This window comes from Antedon bifida, chromosome 11, assembly GCF_963402885.1.
Source record: "Antedon bifida chromosome 11, ecAntBifi1.1, whole genome shotgun sequence".
NCBI classification, from domain to species: domain Eukaryota; kingdom Metazoa; phylum Echinodermata; class Crinoidea; order Comatulida; family Antedonidae; genus Antedon; species Antedon bifida.
In genome coordinates, this window is record NC_136236.1 from 13,343,992 (window position 1) to 13,369,070 (window position 25,079).

The 25,079-nt window shown below is 31.4% G+C and overlaps 5 protein-coding genes across 11 annotated transcripts in view; 4 read left to right on the plus strand and 1 right to left on the minus strand.

Annotated features, from left to right (window-relative positions):
• Window positions 1-25,079, minus strand: part of LOC144855926 (ER membrane protein complex subunit 3-like) — a 140,214-nt gene that overhangs the window by 15,887 nt on the left and 99,248 nt on the right. The window contains exon 1 of one of the 2 annotated variants that reach the window (XM_078713887.1): window positions 10,554-10,559. The exons of the other annotated variant lie outside the window; for it this stretch is intronic. The gene's annotated coding sequence lies outside the window, so the exon portion shown is untranslated. Of the gene's footprint in view, window positions 1-10,553; window positions 10,560-25,079 lie in introns of those variants that run through there. 2 annotated transcript variants of the gene reach the window in all.
• On the plus strand, window positions 409-4,397 carry LOC144855331 (caspase-2-like). Of its 3 annotated transcripts, none has more exons than XM_078713153.1 (6): window positions 409-550; window positions 884-1,189; window positions 1,777-1,818; window positions 2,391-2,454; window positions 2,830-2,867; window positions 3,179-4,397. In XM_078713153.1, the coding sequence occupies exons 2-6, from the start codon at window positions 904-906 to the stop codon at window positions 3,529-3,531; spliced, it is 783 nt and encodes a 260-aa protein (XP_078569279.1). In that variant the 5' UTR covers window positions 409-550; window positions 884-903; the 3' UTR covers window positions 3,532-4,397. The 3 variants fall into 3 exon arrangements, with proteins under 3 accessions (XP_078569279.1, XP_078569280.1, XP_078569281.1); XM_078713154.1 differs by having other exon boundaries at window positions 2,391-2,420; window positions 3,179-3,381; XM_078713155.1 differs by having other exon boundaries at window positions 2,391-2,434; window positions 3,179-3,309.
• On the plus strand, window positions 5,607-7,381 carry LOC144855939 (uncharacterized). Of its 2 annotated transcripts, none has more exons than XM_078713902.1 (4): window positions 5,607-5,819; window positions 5,968-6,485; window positions 6,783-6,851; window positions 7,207-7,381. In XM_078713902.1, the coding sequence occupies exons 2-4, from the start codon at window positions 6,215-6,217 to the stop codon at window positions 7,215-7,217; spliced, it is 351 nt and encodes a 116-aa protein (XP_078570028.1). In that variant the 5' UTR covers window positions 5,607-5,819; window positions 5,968-6,214; the 3' UTR covers window positions 7,218-7,381. The 2 variants fall into 2 exon arrangements, with proteins under 2 accessions (XP_078570028.1, XP_078570029.1); XM_078713903.1 differs by having other exon boundaries at window positions 6,152-6,485.
• Window positions 11,975-17,144, plus strand: LOC144855924 (uncharacterized). Of its 3 annotated transcripts, none has more exons than XM_078713883.1 (7): window positions 11,975-12,080; window positions 13,132-13,696; window positions 14,090-14,158; window positions 14,892-14,963; window positions 15,471-15,492; window positions 15,889-15,917; window positions 16,336-17,144. In XM_078713883.1, exons 1-7 carry the CDS (start codon window positions 12,048-12,050, stop codon window positions 16,623-16,625), a joined length of 1,080 nt encoding a protein of 359 aa, XP_078570009.1. In that variant the 5' UTR covers window positions 11,975-12,047; the 3' UTR covers window positions 16,626-17,144. The 3 variants fall into 3 exon arrangements, with proteins under 3 accessions (XP_078570009.1, XP_078570008.1, XP_078570010.1); XM_078713882.1 differs by lacking the exon at window positions 11,975-12,080 and adding an exon at window positions 12,710-12,784; XM_078713884.1 differs by lacking the exon at window positions 11,975-12,080 and adding an exon at window positions 12,710-12,784 and having other exon boundaries at window positions 15,471-15,507; window positions 16,336-16,445.
• Window positions 17,921-23,331, plus strand: LOC144855923 (uncharacterized). The gene is made up of 5 exons (XM_078713881.1): window positions 17,921-17,984; window positions 18,296-18,839; window positions 20,085-20,126; window positions 20,278-20,339; window positions 20,700-23,331. The coding sequence occupies exons 1-5, from the start codon at window positions 17,952-17,954 to the stop codon at window positions 22,302-22,304; spliced, it is 2,286 nt and encodes a 761-aa protein (XP_078570007.1). The 5' UTR covers window positions 17,921-17,951; the 3' UTR covers window positions 22,305-23,331.

The window sequence follows — 25,079 nt, forward strand, 5'->3', positions numbered from 1 at the left end:
TATATATAAATATTCAGGTTAATAGTACCATTTTGTTGATGTTGATAAGTACAATGTTGTACCTACCTATTGTACCTATTGCTACATTGTCTTAATGCAAATAAGGTAAGCTACATTAATAAAACTTTACTGGCACAGAGTATACAAAGTACAATTTCAAAGCGGTACTAAATGCCATAGAATGTAATTATTCCAAACAAAAAGTACTACTGTATATGGCGTACTTTATTATTGTTCTATAACAATAATAAATACAAAGAGGTTTGGTACTGTATTGAATGTAGTTGACCCTTGACATCCACTAGCTGCCACAATTCAATAAACAATATTTTGCATAATAATAGGAGGGAAATTCCAGCTTTTGAAAACGTTTGCTATGAATGCGTACATTTTCTTGAAATATTATTGTTAGGTCTTATAATTGGGATGGGTAGAATTATATAGACCTATGTGGATAGAGTAATACTACAGTGGGCTGTATTCCTGAAAGATAAATCAGAAATAACAATAATCAGAACGAATTTCAGCAAAATTGAAACTTAAACCGGCGGTAAGTAATATTATATTTAATAACTGGTGTAGAAATTAACAATCTCTGCAACATTCAAAATTAAAATATTGAAAGAGGGTTTGAAAATTAAGATCAAATGCAAGAATAGTGTTTTGTACGGAACTGAGACAACCAGACATATAACTATACAGTTGTAGAATTAATATTCCCGGAAAGAATACAGAGAAATCAACATCATAAAAAGGGTTGACTATATTATATTAACCCTGAATAAATAGCCCTGGTAGTAGAGGGAGTATTTAACTGATAAACCTCTATACTGAATCTAGAATTACTGGTACCAAGAGTTTTCTTATTAAATTGCTTTCACAGATTTCAAAACATTTCTCATAATGGACGAGCGTCACAAAACTCTTCTAAGTCGTAACAGGTTGCGATTAGTGGAAGATTTACAAACAGATACGTTGGTAGAGTACATGATACAGGACGGAATTATGACAAAAGAAGATTCTGAGATGATCGATTCCAAACCAACAAACATGAAAAAGAATAAGTACTTTCTCAACACATTGCCGACAAGAGGAGAAAGAGCATTTCCAAGCTTTCTACAAGCACTGAAAGAAATGGAAGACCCGCTATATGATTTTTTAAATAAAAAACTTCAAAATGAACATCAAGGTAATTATATAATTTCTCGATTCTCTACCTAACAAAAGCTACCCACTCCCTTCCTGTATAATTATATTTGAACAATTAATGGATGTTCCAGTAAAAACAGGTTTCAGATGTGGCAATTATATTAAGATTTCTGTTCTGGAACATTGTTAGGTGAAGGTGAACTCATTGGCAAAGGTCAAATTTGTTATCCTCCTACGTACAAACGTGGATATTCTAACTGAAATCGATAAAGTAACAGATTCAGGTTTTATCTTACATTAATGATTTTAGAAAGCGCATAAAAACACAAATGAAATCAAAGTAAAAAACCAATAACATATAAAGCTGTGTAACACCAAATACAGTATCAAGCATCGCTGTTGCTTACATGCTAGGACATCACCAATTTATAAGAATATTTAAAATCTTTTCTTTAAGCAGAGAGTTGGTGGAAAGGTTTGCAAAAAATAGGCAATATTATTAATTTTCAAAATGATTAAGTTAACATTGATTCGTGTTCTCAATAGTATACAGTAAACCTTATTCTAGTTTTCATTTGATTAAAGGATATTTATGCTACTACTTTATTTAACATGATTATTTCACAGTTAAAAATGCAGGTGTAGATGGAGAAGCACCCATACAAGAAGGTAACACAAATATTCAATATTAATAACGTCAGATTACATTATTATTTTTACGATGTTTAACACCTATTTAAGATAACAGTGGGCTTTATTGTGTATGTGTATATTATACAAATTTAAAATTAATTGTTCGTACGTACGTCACACATACAACTTAGATTGAAATTGTTTAAAGGCTTGGAAAAAAAATACCCTTAATCATTTCCCAGATTTTTAATCAATTTCATTTTAAAAATGATTTTTTATAACCATATTCTGTCAACTTTTATATTTCTGTAATTGTCGGTGATTGATTTAGTTGTAATTTATATTAAATTCAAATAACCATTCAAAATATTGTTGAGAGAAAAATTAGAATACCAATCAAATGTCTAGAGACATTTTTTTTCTGCTTCAACATTATACAATCGTCGGATTTATTTCTCAAATTTTGAATGGTTGTGGTTCAAATATAATAATTGTGGTTCAATAACTCAAAGTCATTGGCTTTATTTTAATAGATAACCGTGTAAATAATGATACCTTTATCTACTCCCATATATTTCGGAATTAATGAATTTTATTTGTCATTTCAGATGAGCCTGACAACGTAAATGCTGCAACAAGTAGTACACCTATGGTAGGCCCTATAGACGATAGGTATATAAATAACGTGGCATTACGCTATAGTATATTAAACAAGTTTATAGGGTAATCCCACACAAAACATGTTACTATGTATGTCATTTTGTTTACACATTAACATTGACGCAGAGAGAGATGAAAGAGGACGTATCCGTATTTTTTTTAAACTCCAAAAGTTTGCCAAGAAGTTTTTAAAAATAAATTTACTACTAACTTTTCATGCGGACCACGCCGTATTTTTAGTTATACTAACATGAAACTAATTTTATGACAAAATGTCATAGTCTTTTGCGATAACCAGCTGGGGATCCAAAGAGTATGAAAGTTAAATATTAGCTTTTAAAAAATTTCTGATTACTTTAACGATAATATTTTTATTTTTATGATTAGGAAATCAATACTTGAACAAATTCAGACCTTTATCAAAGGTAATTATCAACTAACAATATAAAAATAAATTTATATGAAACATAAATTATATGCATAAAATGACTACATGCTGTAGGTCCATCACTCTGGAATTCTATTCTGACTTAATCGGTTTCCCATTTAAGACTCATTCCAAAATGTATTGACTACAATTTCCGTTTATATTTCATATTCCAATTAATAAAAATTGAAGAGCAAAATTTGTAATAGAAAATTATACTACATGTCATGAAAAAACCCCTAAAATATCTTCATTGTCACGAAAATGAATTTTTAAATATTTCGGACTGATAACTTTCTTTTTTTTCAGATAATAAAAAGCAGTTTAAAAAATGTTGGTGTGGTTCAGGGTTCCTGTTGCTACTTATATTTGTCGCAGAACTTGTAATCATTTTTTATACTTCTTCAATAGCAGGATTTGTAGTTCTTTTTATAATTTCGATAATATTACTTGTAATCTTTGTTTTCTTGTCAATCTATCTTGGAGGAAAGTATACAAAATGTATTAATGTATTGGCAATAATCTGGACTTTCAGTCCATTATTTGTCTTGTTTTTTTACTGGGCGATTGAAAAGCTACTTAATAACAGTAACCAAGAAAAAACAACACAGTTACCGTTGATGTCCAATGAAAACACTTCTTTTAATATAAGTGGTTTGTAACACCAACACGTAATGTGTGTCGTAACTCAAATGTAAGGTAAATAGGGTAATATAAGGATAGATAGTAATTTAAAGGCATAGAAGGTCTACAGAAACATAAACACATTCATTGGTCTTATGTGATGTAATCATTGGACACTAGCACATAAATATAACATTCACCTTTGTGTATATTCTATATATTGGTTGAATTGTATTTGTTCGAAAAATCTGTGATTGCTATTTTGTTGATTATTTTTTTGTAAAATATTATTTTGCTTAAAACAAATAATGGTAAAATGTATCTAGTTTAATGCGTTTTGTAGTTTTTTGGCTCGCTTTATTTGTTGTCAAAATACGCTTGTAATGAATAGTAAAATAAATCAGCTCGCTTGTGTATTTATTTATTATACTACAAAATATATGCTTTCAGGAATCAACTCTGCTGCCAGTAGCAGTGGACCTATAACTTCTAGAAACCGGGTAATACAATAAAAGTAATAATGATAAAACTTTTCCCCTAACATTCCTATGGCGGTTCTTAATGAGATTATACTGAAATTATGTATCCAACGTTGGTTGAGTAAGGTTATACTTTTCAGAAACATAAAATAATATTGTACTTTTAAAAAGAAAGGAACGCATAGAAACTAGAAGTAGCTTATTGGTGGAAGACACTGCAAAATAAAAGTAGTGAAAGATAATAAATATATATATACAAATAAAACTTACTATTGGCAACCTAGCAAAAACATTTGACCATTTTTACACCCTGTGGTATTGCTGTCTTTTAAAACTTAACAGCCTATAAACAACCAAATCAAGCTGAAATTCTCCCCAAAGCAATCAAACCGACATTAAACTGGCTTTTATTGTGGTTATAATTTCCATCACAATATACATATCAATAACTTCCTGTGTTGTTCAAAACATAATCACAACCTTTCAGAGTAGGCTATCCTCTTTCAATTCTTTTTATATTCAAATTGGCTTTGAAAATAAAGTAAAAGCCTATCATAGATGTAGCAAGGAAAATATAAAAAATGTCATGCAATTTTCATGATGGCGACGGCGATGGCGACAACGACTCTCTTCTATTTATGTTATAAAATAAGTGCAAATGACATACCATATTTGGGTTAGTTGAGTGTGAATGCTGTACATCATCTTACACTGTAGATACTGTCTGCTTGGATCTTCATGTTTTATTCTTTGCTAGCGTCCTAGTTCCCTTTTGTGTCTTCTTCTGAATAACTCGATTAGAGGCTGAACTTGGTTTCTACAACAAGTGATGTTTATGTTGGGATAAATAAAGCATAATAGAAACATAATAGGCAAAAAAAAGTAAGGGGAAGTAGTGAAATTTTCTCCCATAAATGTATTCATTTTCATGTTGATTACTTAATGGCGGAATGATAGGCTTAACATGTATATTGTGTTAATTAAATTAAAATCGAATGATACGTTTATGTAGGTATAATACCTACATAAATCATTCAGTTTTATGTTCTCTCTTTTAAAAATAACAACATATTAAATACAAACTGTACAAACATGCTTACAATAATAAAAACAATAATATCAACAGTAGTCAACAAAATACCAAAACAAAAATGTTGGCATATTATGATAAAAAATGTGAAGTATTACTAATTGATAGAGGTGTTGAAGCCTACTGATAAGTTGCAGTTTTTAAAATATTAAAAGATAAAGTAATACAACATTTCTAGCCATATCGGTTAAATAATAGAATGGACGAATTTAAAATAGATCAATCAGACATATTGGTATTTAATTTGTGATTTCTTTATAGATTCGTATCATAACCCCAAGTTGAAATTGTGTTTATGTCATCATCTCGGACGCTATTGATAATGTAAACTCCCTCTCTCAGAGCAAACAACACTATACTGGCTCGAATTGTGGTTATAATTTCTATTGATATGCATAATATGCATATCAATAACATTATATGGTTAACCAATGATGAAGTACTTCCTGAAAGGTTACGTAAAATTACTACATTCGACGCATCGTTCAACCAACTAGTATCCTCTTTCAACAAATTCTTATACAATTGTCTTTAAAAATAATATAAAACATAGATGAGATGAAAAATAAAAAGAGTCAAAAATTTGGACGGAATGTTCATAATTCGAATTATGGAAGTGATGCCTACATTTTTATTTCTTCAATGTTCATTGTCAACCAATAGAAATATTGTTATACACACAATTCTAAAACCAGCTTAATTCTAGAAGGAAACTGCACTCAAAATGTCGACAATAACACCCAGTAAATCATCTACCGTAAATATACTAACTTCAAATCAACCTAGAAATAGGCGTGCCCCTATACGATAAAACAAAAATACCAAAATAGAGTACACAGATGGGAAGAAAAATGGTTTGCCATTTTCCTTAACTCAATGTGAGCTTGTTTTTTCTACTTCTCTAGAAAGAACAATTTAGTGTCTTGCTCTTTGACATAAACCGTAAATTTGAAGGCAGGAAATTATCTTGGGTGAAACTTCTGTTAAATGACCACTGTAATGGATCGACGTTAGCAGAAGGCGGCATCATAGCACTCGATTTGTTTAATCAACTTAAAACCAAAGGCTACATTTCTCATAAACCTACAGATGTAGAGCTATTAGTAACCATTGCACAAGAAACTGAAGAGAGTGACGCATTAGAACAAATAAATGCTTTTAAAGAGGAGTATCCAAACAACGAGCCAAATTACAAAGAATAAACCAATCACACTATTTCGGAAAAGACTTCTAAAAGCTGCAATAGCAAATACAAAGGAGGTAAAAAAGATGCGTTCTGTATACGACCTTGAAAATTTAGAATTCAGGAACATTTTTGAATTCATATTTAAACTTGAAAGACAACTTCTTCTGGTGGATAACAAGGAATCAAGGGTAAAGTTTGCAAACTGTCTTGACATAAAGTCCTCAGCCATTTTTCTCGGTATGTATTTCAAGCATTTATTTATTAATATGGCTACGGCTATAATAAATATCACTAGCCTATAGTAATTGCGATAGGGGGAAACATTATTACATACAAAACTTTGATACACAGTAAAATCCCGTAACCTTGCTCTAATTATCTATTAATTGAGTGTTCAATACCATTAACATAATTAATAATGATTTAAAGACTGAACTAATTCAATAGATTAACCATAACAACATTCAATTGAAATATTATTATTGTATTGTATTTTACTACTATATACTTTAATTTATTCCGAATTGTTTACAGGTAAATCACCGCCAGGCACAGCTGTAGATTCTGCAACGTCTGAGCACCAACGCGACAGAGAACAAGAAGGTATACAATTATACTTTTTACCACAAATCTATCAAACTAAGCAATTACTATTGAACTTAAATAACATGATGATAAAAATGACTGTCACTAATTGCCGATTGTTGATTTCTACATCATGATCAATGTCTATATAACTTATAAGTTAACCGTTTAATAAAATGTTTTTTAGCCTAATTGTAATTGTTTTGTGTTTTTCTCTCAACAATCGTGCTGAAATAGTTTAGTCTCCATGTATATCATTATCATATAATTATTCCATAGCCTAGGTAACATGTTTTCTTTTAATACACTCAATGTTGATTTATAAATACCCATACCCATAGCACACATTAAACTGTTATTATATTAATTTCAGATGAACGATGATAGCCTGGAGGCTACAGCAAGTGATACGCCTATGGTAATGCCTGCTAACTAAAATATTTAGTAAAGAATTCAATGTTTTTTAAAGCTTGCTTTGTATCATAGTATACAATGTTTAATTAACTATAATACACATGTATTTAGTTTAGTCTATTTATCTTGAATAATCTTGTTTGTTTTTAGTGTTTCTCTGCACACACATAACATTTACAATGAAAGAACAAAATTAAACTAGTAAAAAAAGTCATTGCCACCAGATTAAAATAAATAAATAAACAAATAAAATATTGAAGGTATAGTAGCCCAGTTTACAAGAACAACTAATAATATTAAGAAACAGTAGCAAGATATTTAATTGACATAAGCCGCAACCAGAGACTTCTTTAGGTTATGTTTGAACGAAGGAAGATGACATGATGTGACATTTTTTAGTTTAATCTAGTTTAATTGAGTAATAGCAAATATCATGTAGTATCTTTTATTAAATTTGGCAAGTTCAATACATTATCCCTTCACCAATACATGATCAAACTAGAAAGCCACTCCGAGAGTGCATACTTCCGCCTACAGTAAAATTCTTCTACATAAGATTTCTCCGGTATTAAAAAAAAATATATATATATATATTTGTGTGTGTCTTAATGCTGTTTCTGATTTAGGCTAATTTCACTACAAGCATGTGTAAGCGAGTTTGGTGTAATGGTTATGTAACAAGCCTTTCAACAATTAACAATAGCTTCAGTTGACTAACAATAGAACAGCAACGCGAAAATCAAACGAGTGAATTTGAAAAGAAATAGGTTTTTATAAACTACTCGCATCAAAAAACGTGCACATAAAATCAAATTATGTTTTAAAATTACGAATCAGAAATTACTTGTTACTTTAAGACTGCTCGCCGGCTTTTGAAAAATGTTGTCCTATCTTTTAACATTAGTAGGTCTGAAAAGTATACTAAAAAGTGGTCCAGAATTGGGACCGTGGTCCAAAATGGTCCCAAAATTTAATGAAATAGTCCTTGACCACATATATATCTGTACATTCATTTTGGTAAAGATCTTGTAATTACTTTTTGAGTAATCCTGCTAACAAACGAACTAGCCCTCAAATCAAATCAAAATTGGCCTCCTAAACACACTTGACCCGATTTTCACCAAAAGTGTGTGTGATTTAGGCTAATTTCACTACAATCCTGTGTATACGAGTTTAGTGTACAGGTTATGTAACCAGCCTTTCAACGAACAATAGCTTCAGTCGGCTAACAATAAAACAGCAACGCGAAAAACACACGGGTGAATTTGAAAAGAAATAGGTTTTGTAAACTACTGGCATCAAAAAACCTCTATATTAAATCTAATTAAGTTTTAAAATTACAAATCACAAATTGTAACTCTTGCCTCTTGTACAAAAATGAAGTTTTTTGGACAAGTAGTTCTCGAGAAAATGCAATTTAAGTTTACTTGTTAATTTAAGACTGCTCACCGGCTTTTGATAATTCTGTCCTATCTTTTAACACTAGCAGGTCTAAAAATAATTTTTAAAAGTGGTCCAAAATTAGAGCCGTGGTCCGGATTTTAACCAAAATTGGGCGGTGTCGTCCTTGCACCAGGTGACATGTATGGTAGTAATTTGGAGTCATTCGAATCAAAACTGTGAGCGCTAGAGTGATGACAAACAAACAAACACACAAACCAAACAGATCAACATACTTGGCCAATTTTCAATTTGGCCAAGTAACAAACAAACAGACAGACAAACTAGCCTTCGCGCATAGCGCGATACTTGGCCAAATCAAAATTGGCCTCCTGACATTGACCCAACTTTCACCAAAAGTGTGTCTTATGCTGTGTGATTTAGGCTAATTTCACTACAATCATGTGTATACGAGTTTGGTGTACAGGTTATGTAACCAGCCTTTCAACGAACAATAGCTTCAGTCGGCTAACAATAGAACAGCAACGCGAAAAACACACGGGTGAATTTGAAAAGAAATAGGTTTTGTAAACTACTCGCATCAAAAAACCTCTATATTAAATCTAATTAAGTTTTAAAATTACAAATCACTAATTATAACTCTTGCCTCTTGTACAAAAATGAAGTTTTTTGGACAAGTAGTTCTCGAGAAAATGCAATTTAAGTTTACTTGTTAATTTAAGACTGCTCACCGGCTTTTGATAATTCTGTCCTATCTTTTAACACTAGCAGGTCTAAAAATAATTTTTAAAAGTGGTCCCAGAATTGGAACCGTGGTCCGGATTTTAACCAAAATTGGGCGGTGTCGTCCTTGCACCAGGTGACATGTATGGTAGTAATTTGGAGTCATTCGAATCAAAACTGTGAGCGCTAGAGTGATGACAAACAAACAAACACACAAACCAAACAGAACAACATCAACCTCCTGACATTGACCCAATTTTCACCTAAAGTGTGTTTCTTATGCTGTGTGATTTAGGCTAATTTCACTACAATCATGTGTATACGAGTTTGGTGTAAAGGTTATGTTCAACTAACAATAGCTTCAGTCGACTAACAATAGAACAGCAACGCGAGAAACACACGGGTGAATTTGAAAAGAATTAGGTTTTTTAAACTATTCGCATAAAAAAACCTGTATATTAAATCAACTTATGTTTTAAAATTACAAATCACAAATTATAACTCTTGCCTCTTGTACAAAAATGAAGTTTTTTGGACAAGTAGTTCTCGAGAAAATGCAATTTTTAGTTTACTTGTTAATTTAAGACTGCTCACCGGCTTTTGATAATTCTGTCCTATCTTTTAACACTAGCAGGTCTGAAAATACTTTTTAAAAGTGGTCCAGAATTGGGACCGTGGCCCAGATTTTAACCAAAATTGGGCAGTGTCGTCCTTGCACCAGGTGACATGTATGGTAGTAATTTGGAGTCATTCGAATCAAAACTGTGAGCGCTAGAGTGATGACAAACAAACAAACAAACAAACACACAAACCAAACAGATCAACATACTTGGCCAATTTTCAATTTGGCCAAGTAACAAACACACAAACCAAGCAGATCAACATACTTGGCCAATTTTCAATTTGGCCAAGTAACAAACACACAAACCAAACAGATCAACATACTTGGCCAATTTTCAATTTGGCCAAGTAACAAACACACGCTACCGATTACATATACCTCTGGCGGAGGTAAATAAGAAGGTTTGTACAAAAATGTGTTAATTGTAGAGCATACATAGAGCAATGGCCGACAGAGACGTGTGTTTGTGGATTATAATGGATGTTATAAATCAATGAAGTACTTCCTGTGGTTAGATAAAAAGACATGGACGCACAACAAATACTACTACTGTATTTTTAGTTTTCTTTTTATATAATTGCATTTAATTGATTATTAATTAATACCTGTAAATGGGTGACAAATAAATAATAGGCCTACATTTTGTTACGTCTCAAAAATTAGAATCAGATATTAATATGCATGCACGTTATTCAAATTTTGTTTCCGAAATTACATGCACAACGTGAGTGATTGGAACTCATTACATTCTAAACTTTCACATTTCGATCAATGGAATATGTGTAATGCAGTATAATTACATAAGATAAGCAAAATGTACACAGTAAACAAAGGTAGTTTCGTTTTATTTTTTAGTAATATGACAGGGATTCACGTAACATCTGTGTTAGTTCTAGTTTCGCCTTCATTTATATCATGTTGTACTTGTAATAAATATTAAATCTAAAAAGTTGTTTTGTTATTGTGGTATTCAGAGTGTAAGCCTGAGCAACTTTCACGAAGGTGGAATTGAGAGGAAGAAAAACAAATCTATTTAGTTACTCTGAAATTGTACTGTTACACGTAGAATGTAATTACAATTTTAGGAATTCAGAATACTTACTTAATCGCAGGTTTAAGAATATGAACCTCTAATTGTCCGAAAATTGCACTCTTAAATATACGGGCCTACTGTTTTTCAAGAGTTTGGCCGGCCAAAAAGTGAACCTATCATTTTAATATGGTATCACGTACACTTTTTAAAAGACGAAATGAAGTCAAATATATAATAATGCAGTCTCTTTCCAAATAAAAACATAAGCGATGAACTAAATTTGTTGAAAAACACAAATGCATGGTAAAACACGGCATCCTAATCACTAATTTGATTGGTTGACGTTGGTGAGGCTGAGAATTGGTCAGCCGATATATTGCTATTTTTAACCATCTAATATATAGGTTCTAAGGTTAAATTTTCTCAAAATGCATATCTTATATCCCCCTCAATATATGGACTAGGTCAATTAATTTTAACTTTTAATACAATTAATCGTAAGTTCATCGCAATTGGTTCAAAGGCGTTTTCTAAATTCAAACACCTCCATAAAATTCGTATAGTTACTAGCGGCATATCTAAAGTGTGAAAGTCAAAGTAATGATTTATAATTTGCAATACGTCATCAATGGACGCATCACTAACATCATAAAATGCCTCACTCTACAAAGCAATAAAAAGCATTATATGCCTGCCATTGTATATATTATAATTTTGTATTGATTGGTACAATATGCATATCAATAACTTCCTTTATGGTTCAATGCATTATCGACGACAGCCATTATTCAACGAACTCTTCCTCTTTCAAGAATTTATTTTAGAAATCACTTTTAAAAAATTGCTTTCATTTTTAGAAGAAGTGGGTTTAAAAGTTCAAAATACACAAATACAAATACAAAATGTTGTGATACAAAATATTGGCCAATCATATAATCGGTTTGGTTTATTACATTCTGCATATCATTATTATTGGGCCGATTAGAACAATTAAAGGCTATCCTTCAAGTTCATCTTCAAAATGTTGCCAAAACAAGGGAGTCAATCATCTAAAGTAAGTATAGAATTTATGAAGTTTTCATATAGGCCAATGTAATAGAAATAATGCATCTTTTATTTAGTTTTAAATATTACTGTCAAATTAACTACAATGCTAACGAACTATTGTAGTACAGTCTGGGTATGGAAGGTACATACGACACGCGTGTGGTAAGTACTAGAGTATTTAGAGCATAAAAGAGCAAAGGAAAGAGGATTCAATTCTTTAAAAAGAACGTTTGATTTGATCAACTAGGCTATTATAATAGTGTCAAGATACAGAATAATACAGGACAGGGCCCTGAAGAATTGGAATTATTACAATGAAACAAAACCTGTTATAATATCAATAACCTTATGGTTCAGTGCAACAGTAATCGACGACGCCAAACAACTCAACCATAGACAAATAGTATCTTCATTTCAATCATTCAAGAACTTATTTCTGAAATATAACTAATAATAACTAACTAATTAATAGAGGAGATGAGACTAAATTTACTGTTGCAAATAATTTGATATAGGCTCCTAATTCCAATTTTTCCAACATTTGATTACTCAATGTCGTAATACAAAATATTGCTCATTCATCCATACAATCGTTTTAGTAGCGAATACATTAGGCCTTATGCATATCATTATCCGATCGACATAGATTGTAAATCAGGCTGCGCCTTGACCTTCAAAATGTCGGCAAAACAGGGGAGTAAATTATCTACCGTAAGTATACTATTTCGAAAGTGTTTACTTAGTAGTAACTGGTACTAATAACTATGGTGTACTATAAACTATCTATTGTAATCTGTTTGAAGAGATACTTTCTTTGTCGGCGGTGAAGCCATAGCAATGCAAATGAATTTGAATTTGTTGCTTTTAGTGAGGGGTAATTATAAAACAAAGATTTTCCATTTGATGTCGTAGGACCGATGGCTCTTGGCGACAGTCCTACAGTATTATAATGCAAGTAGATGCCTATATTTACATGGCAGATAATTGTACGCTAATTATTTATTCAATACTGATACATGGATATCTTTTCAATTGACATATTTTGTTTACCGTTACAGACAACAGAAAATCACGAAGAATTCAGAAAATTACTTGAAGACATAAGTAATGCATATAGTGGTAAAAAAAGATATCGTTGGTTAAGGCTTCTATTAAATGACCACTGTTCAGGAAATCTGTTAAGTAAGCCTGTAAATGAAATGACAGGGTTCGATCTGTTTAATGACCTCAAAGGTCAGCATTACATTTTTCGTGATCCTACAGATGTAGCGATTCTGTTAGATATTGGTGAGGTAACAAAGCAGGCTTCGGTTGTACAATTAGTAAAAGATTTCCAAGAGAAGTATCCAAACACCGATGCCAACTACAAGTCCAAATGCAAAAAAATATCAACATTTCGCAAAAAACTTTTCAATGCTGTAAAGGAAAATGGTAATCCTGTAAAACAAATGCATGCTAGCTACAACGACGAACTAAAAGGAGAAGTGTTTGATGATATTTGGGATTTTGTGTTCAAGCTGGAAAGGGAAGATTGCTTGACCGAGGCTTCTAAGGAAAGATTTGCAAACCTACTTGACGGGAAGGCAAAGAAGATACTAGATGCAGCGAATGGAAATGCACAAGGTAAATAAGCAGTAATAATCATTCCTTCTATTTGAAATCGCTTGAATTATTACAATAACAATAGGTATAAAAATGATCAATACAAACTATTAAACTAGCAATGCAAGAAAGAGTACTAAACATGATGCTTTGCATAGGCCTATTAGAAAATGAACATAATTGTCAAATAGACCGTTTTCAATTTAGATTTAAAAAATATATATTTTTGTTTACATAATTTTCTGTCATATCAAATATCACATTCATAATATTCGTAATAAAATGCCTTTTTTCCGAATATGGTTCAGACTTTAAAACCTGAAGATGTAACAGAAAATAAGAAACATTCTTGCCTTTTTGCCACTGAATAATGACATTTAATAAGTATAACATACCTAACCTCAATTTTCACAGGTGGTTCTTCTGGTGTAGTTGAAGAAGAATGTTATGAGGTATACAAACCCGAGTTGGACAGAGGACAAGGTAATATTATTTATTATCAAAATAATTTCCACCAATTTTGACAATTTATCATGACGATGAAGATATCAACTTCCATAACTTACAGTTGATTTTCATTTTTTTAAATGATAACTCTAACCCTAACCATAATGTTAAAAGAAGAGAATTCTCATCCCAAAGAGATAGAAATAATTTATTCTAGTGACAAGTCTAAACAAGACTCCCAATAAAGTGAACTATGTTATGCACGGTAATAATTGCAGATCCATTCTAAAAAGATGAAAGGACACCAGTGTAGTCTAAGTCGCCCAAGCAAAAAAAAAAAAAAAATTTGTTTCCGAAATTACCTGTAGGCCTACAGGGTGTGAGTGATTGGAAGTCATTACTTTCTCTAAACTTTCTAATGCCTATTGTCTATATATAAAATGCTTATATTAGACGATGTGGATGCAAACTGTAGTGTAGTCTATATTTTCATTAAATTTTATTCACAATTTACACAGTAAGCAAAATAATTCCCTTTTTTACTTGTATCATACAGTAGTCTACTTGTAATAAATCATAAATAATTGTGGAGTTGTTGGATCGAAGTAGCGGTGACCTTACAACATACGTGTTGTTCTTGTGGTACCCATTAGCCTGATTTCACAAAATCTAAACGAGACTGCCAATAAAGTGTAGCTAATATTCCGATTCTCGTGTGTCATGTTTGCAAGAAAGAATGTAAGAATACATTTTAAGATGACTTTTTCAGGTGAATATCATGACACAGCAAAAGAAGAAAATGAAGAACCTTCCACATCCCAGACTGATCCGATGGAAGAAGGTACATATCAGTCCTGCTACTAACATTAAAATGTACTATCGCATTAAATAATAATGGCAGTAAAATGAGAAAATAATTGTTACATAATTACAATTGAGGGGAAATCGGAAAAAACCCAATATTGCAATTACAACCTCAAGTGACAAGATACTAGTGATTTTCTATTAACTAAATCAGAAAAATAGTAATTCAAAATAATAAATTGAGCAGGGCAGACTGTAACTCTACTATGCATACCGTATGTCCTGCTGGCGCAATAGTAAAATGAATAAAATAGGGCCTAATAGATAATTAAAACAAAATTGTCTTTGTTATTTTAAATTTATTTTTAATTAACAGTATATTGCTATCATGTTATGTTTAAAATATGATATTTGGCCTACTGAATGTAATACCTTGAAAAATAGTAGGCATATGTTTTTGAAAATATGAGTTTGAATAACCAATCAATAATCATTGTTTTGATACCGGAAAACAAACATGAATACATTTCTTTATCCTTTTCAGATATGCATGATGGTGACACATGGTAAATGACCTCTAGGTATAATAACATAATATTAACTCATTATTCCGGTAAACAATTATTGTATAAAAATAGTAAACATCCAACTTATTTAAAATTACGTGAGATCTACATTCACAAAGCAAAATGTAACCCAACAAGGTTGCCTGAAATTTGTGGAAAAAATGATCCAAAACATTCGTTAATGAAGTTTACAAAACAACTATCCAGAGGTATCACTACTCATTTTAACTCCTTTTTAAGTTTGATCAAAAGAGTTTTTTCACATTTTCGGAATTCATTAGTTATTTGAAAATATACTAAGAGGATTTGAAAATAGAATATTGAAGGTTTAGAATAGTCCAACATAATTATTATTTGGCTATTTGGTTATGTGTTTTATTATATTGTTTTAATTAGCCTGAAGAGGATTCAGAATTTTATCGAAGGTAATTATTAATTTAAGACAAAATCTTAACGTAAATATAATGTAAATTGATATAGGCCTACATAACAATGTAGATAAAAATGACCGAAGTTAAACTTTGAATATTACATACTACAGACTGTTCCATGAAGGAGATAAAAATATATTTTCATTCATCAGGTTTTATGCTCGGAGTCTAAAATTGTTGGTATTACTTATAATTAACTATTATCATCATTTACATAAAATAAATTAAGCACCATCACTCCGTTATTATATTTCACACAATCATGAATGACTATAACAATAAATATTTACATATGCCTCTTCCAACTGAATCTTTTTTCAGTAAGACTAAATTAACTAAAGCTAGCATTTTTTATTCCCAATACTTTGAACTTAAAGTGTTTTCTATTTATTTATTTATTTGTTTATTTCAGAAAGAGCAAAGCGATTTCAACAATGTTGGTGCGTTTGTGGGATTCTATTGATACCGTGTGTTATATTGGAAATAATATTTTATGTTGCTTCCACTAAACAGGAAGATGTAAATCCTTACATTAAAGCGGGATATATAACTTTTTTTATAATTTTCATATTACTAGTTGTCATTTTTGCTGTATTGTCATTCATATTTGGTAGAAAATATAAAGTATTTATCGAATGCATTGCTGCAATCGTTACTATAATTTCAGTGCTTGGCGTTATTGACCTAGTTCTTAGTAAATAATATTTGATTAACATTTCTCGTAACTAAAAACTGAAAGTTAACTAGGCCTTATACTAGTAAATTATACCTAGTAAATTAAATTGACCTAACAGGCCTACATGTACCATCATAATTTTGCGGATAGTAGGCCTACATTAAATTACCGTACGATGTCTTGCTATGATTATTGCTGTTTTTTTAATGTCTGTATTTAAGCACGGAAATAATGGCGCAGATCCATTTTCAAAAGATGAAGGGACACCCGGATAATCGCGCAAGCCAAGAAATAGTTGTTTCCGAAATTACGTGTAAAGGGTGCAAGTGATTTGTGATCTAAACCTTCTAATGCCTACAAATGTCTATATATAAAATGCTTATATATAGACGATATATGTGGATGCAAAATGTAGTGTAGTGTATTTTAATTAATTTATATTCACAATTTACACAGTAACCACAATAGTTTATTTTTAGTTTAAGCTTTTATGTCATATTATACGGTAGTCTTTTTTATAATAAATCATAGAATGAAATAGTTGAGTTGTTGTACTTTAGTTGCAAATATTTTCTTGAATCGAAATAGCGATGGTTGGTATAGAAGTGATATAGAACAGCCAATATTTTAATGAAAACAAATTTATAAAAATTAAGATATTAATAAACCACCATCCACTTTTGGATTAGATGAACATCTACTACAGATTCTTGATGTTAACTATAACTGAGGCAATTGGAGGTAGAAAAGGGGCAGATGGAAATATAGAACGCAGTAATTTAAATTAAGAAAAGATGAATATCATTTTCTTATTTGCTGACGTTATCGAGAGTAACTGTAAAAGTAAATTATGCCAATGTCATTTATTGTAAAACCTAGCAGGCAAAATGATTATGATGGAATACACTGCATGCATAATGAAAGTAGTAAAAAGTAATAAACACAATAAAATTATAGCATTATAACATATCAAAGATGGACGCTACCAACACACGCCAGCAACAAAACATATAATATCAATAACCTTATGGTTCAGTGCAACAGTAATCGACGACGCCAAACAACTCAACCATAGACAAATAATATCTTTATTTTAATCATTCAAGAACTTATTTCTGAAATATAATAACTAACTAATTAATAGAGGAGATGAGACTAAATTACAAATGTTGCAATTAATTTGATATAGGCTCCTAATACCAATCTTTCCACCATTTGATTACTCAATGTCGTAATACAAAATATTGCTCATTCATCCATACAATCGTTTTGGTATTGAATACATTAGACCTTATGCATACCATTATCCGATCGACATAAATTGTAAATCAGGCTGCGCCTTGACCTTCAAAATGTCGGCAAAACAGGGGAGTAAATTATCTACCGTAAGTATACTATTTCGAAAGTGTTTACTTAGTAGTAACTGGTAATAATAACTATGGTGTACTATAAATTATCCATTGTAATCTGTTTGAAGAGATACTTTCTTTGTCGGCGGTGAAGCCATAGCAATGCCATTTGATGTCGTAGGACTACCGTGAGTGGACTCTGGGCGACAGTCCTATCCGACAGTATTATAATATAAGTAGATGCCTACTATATTATTTACATGGCAGATAATTGTACGCTAATTATTCATTCATTACTGATACATCAGGATATCTTTTCAATTGACATATTTTGTTTACCGTTACAGACAACAGCAAATCACGAAGAATTCAGAAAATTACTTGAAGACATAAGTAATGCATATAGAGGTAAAAAACAAATGTTAAGACTTCTATTAAATGACCACTGTTCAGGATATCTGTTAAGTAAGCCTGTAGATGGCATGACAGGGCTCGATCTCTTTAATGACCTCAAAGATCAGCATTACATTTTTCGTGATCATACAGATGTCGAGATTCTGTTAGATATTGGTACGGTAACAGATCATGCTTCGGTTGTACAATTAGTAAAAGATTTCAAAGAGAAGTATCCAAACACCGATGCCAACTACAAGTCCAAATACAAGGACAAACAAATATCAACATTTCGCAAAAATCTTTTTGCGGCTGTAAAGGCAAATAGTAAGCCCGTAAAACAAATGCATGCAAGCTACGACGATGAACTAAAAGGCGAAATGTTTGATGATATTTGGGATTTTGTGTTCAAGCTGGAAAGGGAAGAATGGTTGACTGAGGCTTCAAAGGAAAGGTTTGCAAACCTACTTGACGGGAAGGCAAAGACGATACTTCTAGGTATGTACTGTAGGCCTACTGTATATTTTTTAATCATACTAGGCCTAACACTACATTTATTAGCAACAAGTAATAGAGTTATATGATACGACGTCAGCAATAACTATTTTACAATAACAATAATTATTTCTTACTTATCAATAATTAATTACATAGGCCTACTCGCTTAAAACATGTAAACAAACGAGTAAACAATGATAGTTTAGTAATAAGCTATATATAAATTTACGTAAGGGCAAAATTCGGTAAATCGCGCGTTATTTCTAGAATATTTACTCGATTGTATAAAATTGGCTGTTACTTTTGGTACTGATTTTAACCACCTGATGTAACCCTGTTTACTAATTAAATTGAGTTAGATAATTAATTGTTGACAATTAAAACGAATTTAGGTTCAACGATTTGCCCCAAATAGGGGTGTTTGCTGATCGTGGTATACACTGTCTAATGGATGTCCATCTTGAAAAATACCCGCACATAATAATACGAGGATGCTTCGCCTATTTCCTTCTACGATAATTGTTTTTAATAACTAAAAATCGGTTAAACAGCTCGAGTACAGCATCATAATATTGAAGACAGGCCGATTTTGATACTGTATACTGATTTTGATAGAGTTAATATGTATTGATTTGCGATGAATGGAACATTCCAATATAATTATTTGGTTTAACACAAGTACCTGTAGGTAAATTTATAAGCCCTTGGGGAATAAACCTAAACCTTTAGATATAGTATTGCAATATTTGGACAATACTGAAAATTCGCAAATTTCTTACTTTGAGTGTGGGTACTGTTATATATATAAACGCACATGATATACAAGCAAACGTTATTACTGACAGTTGCTTCTCAACGTTTGTATTAATTAATAATTACGAACAATATAAACGTCGTAGCGGTGTATACATGTACTTTACTATTTCAATCGACTATGACAGTGACAGTTTTAAAAAAGTATTAAATCGTAAATGTTTTACTGTGTTTAGTGGTATATTATTTATAGGCCTATAAAATTCCCAGGGTGCTAATTTTAGTAGTGCTGCGGTACGTACATTTAAAATCGCCAGTTTGTTTTACGCTGAAATTACTGTGTATTCGAGAACCATCTGTGGGCACGACCTAGCGTACCATCTAGTAAGTGTAATATTGCGTAATCTAATTTATACAAAGTAATGGTTATGATTATGTGGGCGTTATAATATTATGTATTATTTTTAATTAAATGTTGCATTACATCTACAGAACCTGCATCCATGCCTGAAGACGAACGCAGAGGACAAGGAGGTAATCTTTTTTGTAAAACAACATCGAAATATACAAGCCTATTTCTTATTAGAATTACATTACACATACTCTTAAGTCTGCATAATGCTATCCTGTAAACTTTCATTTTGAGTCTCGAATATGGAATAAATAATATTATTATCTATTATAGGTTTTAATGTTGTTGAGAATGGGGAGCCGTCAGAAGGAGCCATCTTTAAAATTAATAAAAAGGTAAAAGTATCAAAGACTAACTGATAAAGTCTTCCATCATGACAGCAATATTGTCGTTTTCATAGTTGCAGAAAGGTACTCAGGAAAGAATATCATATAGCTATTAAGATATCATGGTTAGAGACGATTAACCACACTTTTTATTTTGTAATTTAGCTTTTTGCTTTTCGCTCACGATTATTAATTAATTATGCATCATCATCGTCCCGATTTTGGAAACTAATTACACAATATTGTTTGTTCTTACCAAAAACAAAAAAAAAATTCGTTATTCATTAAATGTTTTATCCTAAATCAATATTTCGTACCATAATATAACCATGTTTTGAAATATAATATAATTGATTAATTATTTTTAAGGAAAGAAAAGAAAAAACACTAGATAGGCCTACACAAAGCATGGAAGGAAACAATGTAGTTATCAATGAAGCGAAGATCATCAAAGAACAAATAGATGAAAAAATTAAGTGTGTTTATAGAGGTAAACGTGAATTTCAAAAATGTGTAAAAGGATGTGAAACAGACATAGAGGAACACAAGCAATCTAATATTGACCACATTGGCAAAAATATTTCTGAAGATTTACATGTTCTTAACAATATACGCAGAGAAAAAAATGCAACTTTTGAAAAGCAAGAAATACATCTTCAATCAAAGAAGACTGCTTTGGAGAATGTGATCAGTGACAGTATCAACGACCCAGAGAAGACAGGAAATATTGAGTTACAAAACAACATTATCAAGGACACTGAGGAAGAAATCAAACGATATTCTGCGGAGAGTTTTTTATTTGACGAAGAACATCATAAGCCAACAATCACCACAATTGTACAACAATGTCGAATTTTGAGATTAAGAATTGTTGACTGGGACTTTATTATTGATAGTAAGGATAGTTCATTTTCAGTAACAAAGGGACAACCATTTACAGTGAATGTAGCAAGACAGAAGAGCAATCCAGATACATTTTTAGCACCGGTGTCTTTAGATGCTAGACTAATATGTCCATCAGGGAAAGAAAAACCTCTTGATGTGGTGGAAGACAAGAAACATGGACAGTTTAGAATAACAGACAAATGTAATGAGGAAGGCAACTGGATTATGGAGGTTATGACTGCTGAAAAATACTACATCAAAGGATCTCCAGTAAATATCACAGTGGTACCAATAGGACTTGTGAATAACACGACTACCGTATTCCATAAAATACCCAGAGGCCAGCATGTCACAGACGTCGTATTGTTAGATACAGAAGGTAGCATGTTAGTATCAACCAACTGTGAATTTTTCAAATTCAATAATTCTGGTGAGTGTGTTATCAATACAAAATGTACGAAAAAAATAAAAAGGTTGCATCAAATGAGTGATGGTTACATTGTTTACATTGAAAAAAACAGTATTGTAAAGTGTGATGATACATTGAACAAAATCACTACATTTAATGATAACAAATTGGAATCGCCACTTGGCTTGATAGTAAGCAGTGAAACTGGAGTCATGTATGTTGCAGACAGTACAGCTAACTGTGTCTTCAAATTTAATATGGATGACGGCAGCCTGATTGGTACGATAGGTGAAGAGGGTAGCAAAGACGGTCAAATGTACTTTCCAACGGATGTTGCTTTAATAGGGAGAGACCGTATCATGGTTACCGACTTAGGTAATCACAGAGTTCAAATGTTTGATGTAAATGGTACTTACTTGAAAACAATGGCTGGCAAAGGTGTGAACAATGGACAAGTTGAAGATCCCCGTGGAATTGTAATAGACGATGATGAAAATATAATAGTATCCAGTAGACATAAAATACAATTATTTGACAAACATGGTGTTTTTTTAAGACGAATTGATGAAACTAAGGATGCTATTAATCTTCCAAGTTCAATCACTGTAATCTCAAAAAAACCACGAAGATTGGCAGTTGTAAATTCAGGAGAAAACAATGTGAAAGTATACAATTACTAATGTTGAAACATTCAATGTAAAATCACTACAACCGATGTGTTAATAATACAAGAAGTGTAGTAAAAATTATAGTAAACGAATCAACAATAATTAGTTTATCAACAAAATTTTAAAGCTCAGATACAGGCAGGAATTTTAAATATAATATCTGGTTAATTGTTCATAAATCAAATATTTGTAATAGAAATCAAGACGAAAAAACATGAATTTCCCTTAAAATGGTCAAATACAAAATTTGGCAAAATTCTTCTATAAAAACTGGGAAGACTTTTTTTCAGTAGTTAGATAGTTTAACCTAATGTAATAACATGTCTGGCGACTCCCTAGAAGGTGAAAAAAGATGGTGGATATACGGTGGATAATTTTTGCTATAGCATGGAAATAAAACTCTGAAGATGAATAAAAATATAAGAAACGTAAAATTCAAGTTATATTACCTATATTTAGTCATCTGATAACATTTTTTACCACACCGTTTATTTCTTATAGTTTTTTAAAATGCCTGTTTACAACATTTGTGTACAAAAGAATAGAGATTTTACTGTGTAATTTGAACTATCTCCCCACTGATAAGAAAGTGCTTATTTTCAACAAGCTCGTGTAACACAAATAAAATCCCAAAAATTATGAAACATAGGGGAAACTATAGATCGATATTTATTGGAATGTATGATCAATAGAAATTTTTTGCCCGCACCTGGCCTTTAAAAATAGGCATATAAAATATCCTGTGGAATACTTGTTGGTGTTCTTAAGTATTACTTATGCTTTGTAAAAACCAAATGATCTTAAGGATGAGTTTGTTTTTAACTTGAACTCGTTCTTGCTTTCTCTTCGTTCAAACTTGCCTGACTCAACTTTTTTATTTTTATCCTTTTTGTCTTTTTATTAACATTTGTTGACAAATGTTATTGAAAAATGTTAATAACATTTTGGAAATGTATTTATTTATTTAACTTTATTTTGTATATGTTTTAATTTTATATGAGAGGTAGCTGACTCACTTAACGATGTATTTTACTTAAGCTGTCCCTACCCAGCTTATTTCATCTCTCTGTTAAATTTTGTGTATATTGTATTGATTTTATGCTGGTTAAATCAATAAACGAAACGAATAATCAGGCTCGTGTTACAAATTAATTCAGACTTCTAGTGTCATTTTGTTTATTTATTGAAACACATGTATAATTAATAAGGCTTAAACTTTTAAAAATCAATGCGTTTTATTTGAAAATAATAGATGGTGGAGACTGCCACGAATTATATAGGCCTATTTCTCTCCTGCCTTATCCCCAGCTATGTTCCTTCAGCCAGACATCACTGTGTGAGCTATGTATGTTGCAACTTGGTATTTTCTGTGTTACAAATATTAACTATTAGATATTATGAAATGTTTATAAATCAATATGAATGAGTCAATTTCTAAAAGTTAGTAGGCCAAACCGAAATTGAGTGTTATAAAGGAATTATAATTATAGCATTTCAAAGACATTTTATATATCTTTAACAATAAGTTATCAAGTTGTCTGATAATTTTTAATATCGTAAAAGCTAGTAGCTACAGACCATAAAACATAATTATATTCAATTGATGATGCTCTGTGAAAGCATTTCTCTCCTTCCTTTTATCATTGAATGCATGTTTTGTGACTATAACAATGCCGGCGCCATACATTTAAAGTTTATCAAAACTCAAGTTGTTCTTTTTAAATTCAAATGGTACACTACAAAAAGACTTCTATGTCATGTTCTATTAATCCATTTTGGTCAGGTAACCCACTTTACAAAAATAGTTGAATAGTAATGGATTAGTTACAGTTTTGAATTTAATAAACGATATTTTATTTGAATAACAACATTCTAGTTTCTACTACAGTTTATCTCTACCATTATTTTATTTGAAGTCAACAGACACTTAGGCCCTAAAAGCTGTCGTTATACAGTATGTAGTTAGGCCTTGATAGCAAATATTTCACAAATCGTACCAATAGCCTTCTTGTTCTGAAACACTTACATACTAATTTTGACAATGCTAGTTACCTGATCCATAATATATTATCATTCAGCGAAGTGATGAAGAACGTAAACAAACATTATTCCATTGTAATAATGGAATCGACAAAATATTAAGTTCCTGAAGATTTTTCAAGTGAAATATTTGCTATCTAGCCCTAACTACAGCATATATGACGACAGCCTGTAGGACCTACAATTTTGTGTGATTGAATAAAAAACAAAACAAAAATATTAGATATGTTCTTGTCTGATGCAGCATGGAAGATTTGTATGTTCCATTTAAATTCTTAATTCCACATCAGTTTCTGGCTTTCACACCAGTCCCACCCTTTCCACTTATATTCCAAGTTTCCTGGACTTTCTGCATTCTCATTCCTGAGGACGATCAAAGCCTATTGATCGAAACGTCGAGAAACTCAACAGTTCTTTTCAGAACTAAGATACGTGGTGTACCGCAAACTTTATATCATTTGATTTCGCCATGCAAACCTTTAAATAATATATATCAGTCAATCATCAAATAGCACAAAACATGAGTAACTAAGGTAAGGTGCATTAAATAAATAGTAATTATTCCAGTGAGTGAGCACCATGGAGCATATGAATCTCTTGGTGCAAATTTTGCAACCAAACAGTGATTTTTAATATGTACCTATTGAGCTGTTTATCTACTTATAGGTTCATACCAAGTTCATGCAACCCAAGTCTTGTCATCGTCTATTATATAGAAGGGGGGTCAACCATTATGACTACAACTAA

Excerpts from the sequence above, each read along its gene's own strand:
- LOC144855924 (XM_078713883.1), top strand. The coding sequence starts at position 12,048 with ATGTTGCCAAAACAAGGGAGTCAATCATCTAAA. Across the intron at positions 12,081-13,131 it reads AAGGGAGTCAATCATCTAAA|ACAACAGAAAATCACGAAGA; the intron begins GTAAGTATAGAA and ends TTACCGTTACAG. Across the intron at positions 13,697-14,089 it reads AGCGAATGGAAATGCACAAG|GTGGTTCTTCTGGTGTAGTT; the intron begins GTAAATAAGCAG and ends CAATTTTCACAG.
- LOC144855331 (XM_078713153.1), top strand. The coding sequence starts at position 904 with ATGGACGAGCGTCACAAAACTCTTCTAAGTCGTAACAGGTTGCGATTA. Across the intron at positions 1,190-1,776 it reads ACTTCAAAATGAACATCAAG|TTAAAAATGCAGGTGTAGAT; the intron begins GTAATTATATAA and ends ATTATTTCACAG. Across the intron at positions 2,455-2,829 it reads GTAGGCCCTATAGACGATAG|GAAATCAATACTTGAACAAA; the intron begins GTATATAAATAA and ends TTTTATGATTAG.
- LOC144855923 (XM_078713881.1), top strand. The coding sequence starts at position 17,952 with ATGTCGGCAAAACAGGGGAGTAAATTATCTACC. Across the intron at positions 17,985-18,295 it reads AGGGGAGTAAATTATCTACC|ACAACAGCAAATCACGAAGA; the intron begins GTAAGTATACTA and ends TTACCGTTACAG. Across the intron at positions 20,340-20,699 it reads TCTTTAAAATTAATAAAAAG|GAAAGAAAAGAAAAAACACT; the intron begins GTAAAAGTATCA and ends ATTATTTTTAAG.
- LOC144855939 (XM_078713902.1), top strand. The coding sequence starts at position 6,215 with ATGCTTTTAAAGAGGAGTATCCAAACAACGAGCCAAATTACAAAGAAT. Across the intron at positions 6,486-6,782 it reads GTCCTCAGCCATTTTTCTCG|GTAAATCACCGCCAGGCACA; the intron begins GTATGTATTTCA and ends AATTGTTTACAG.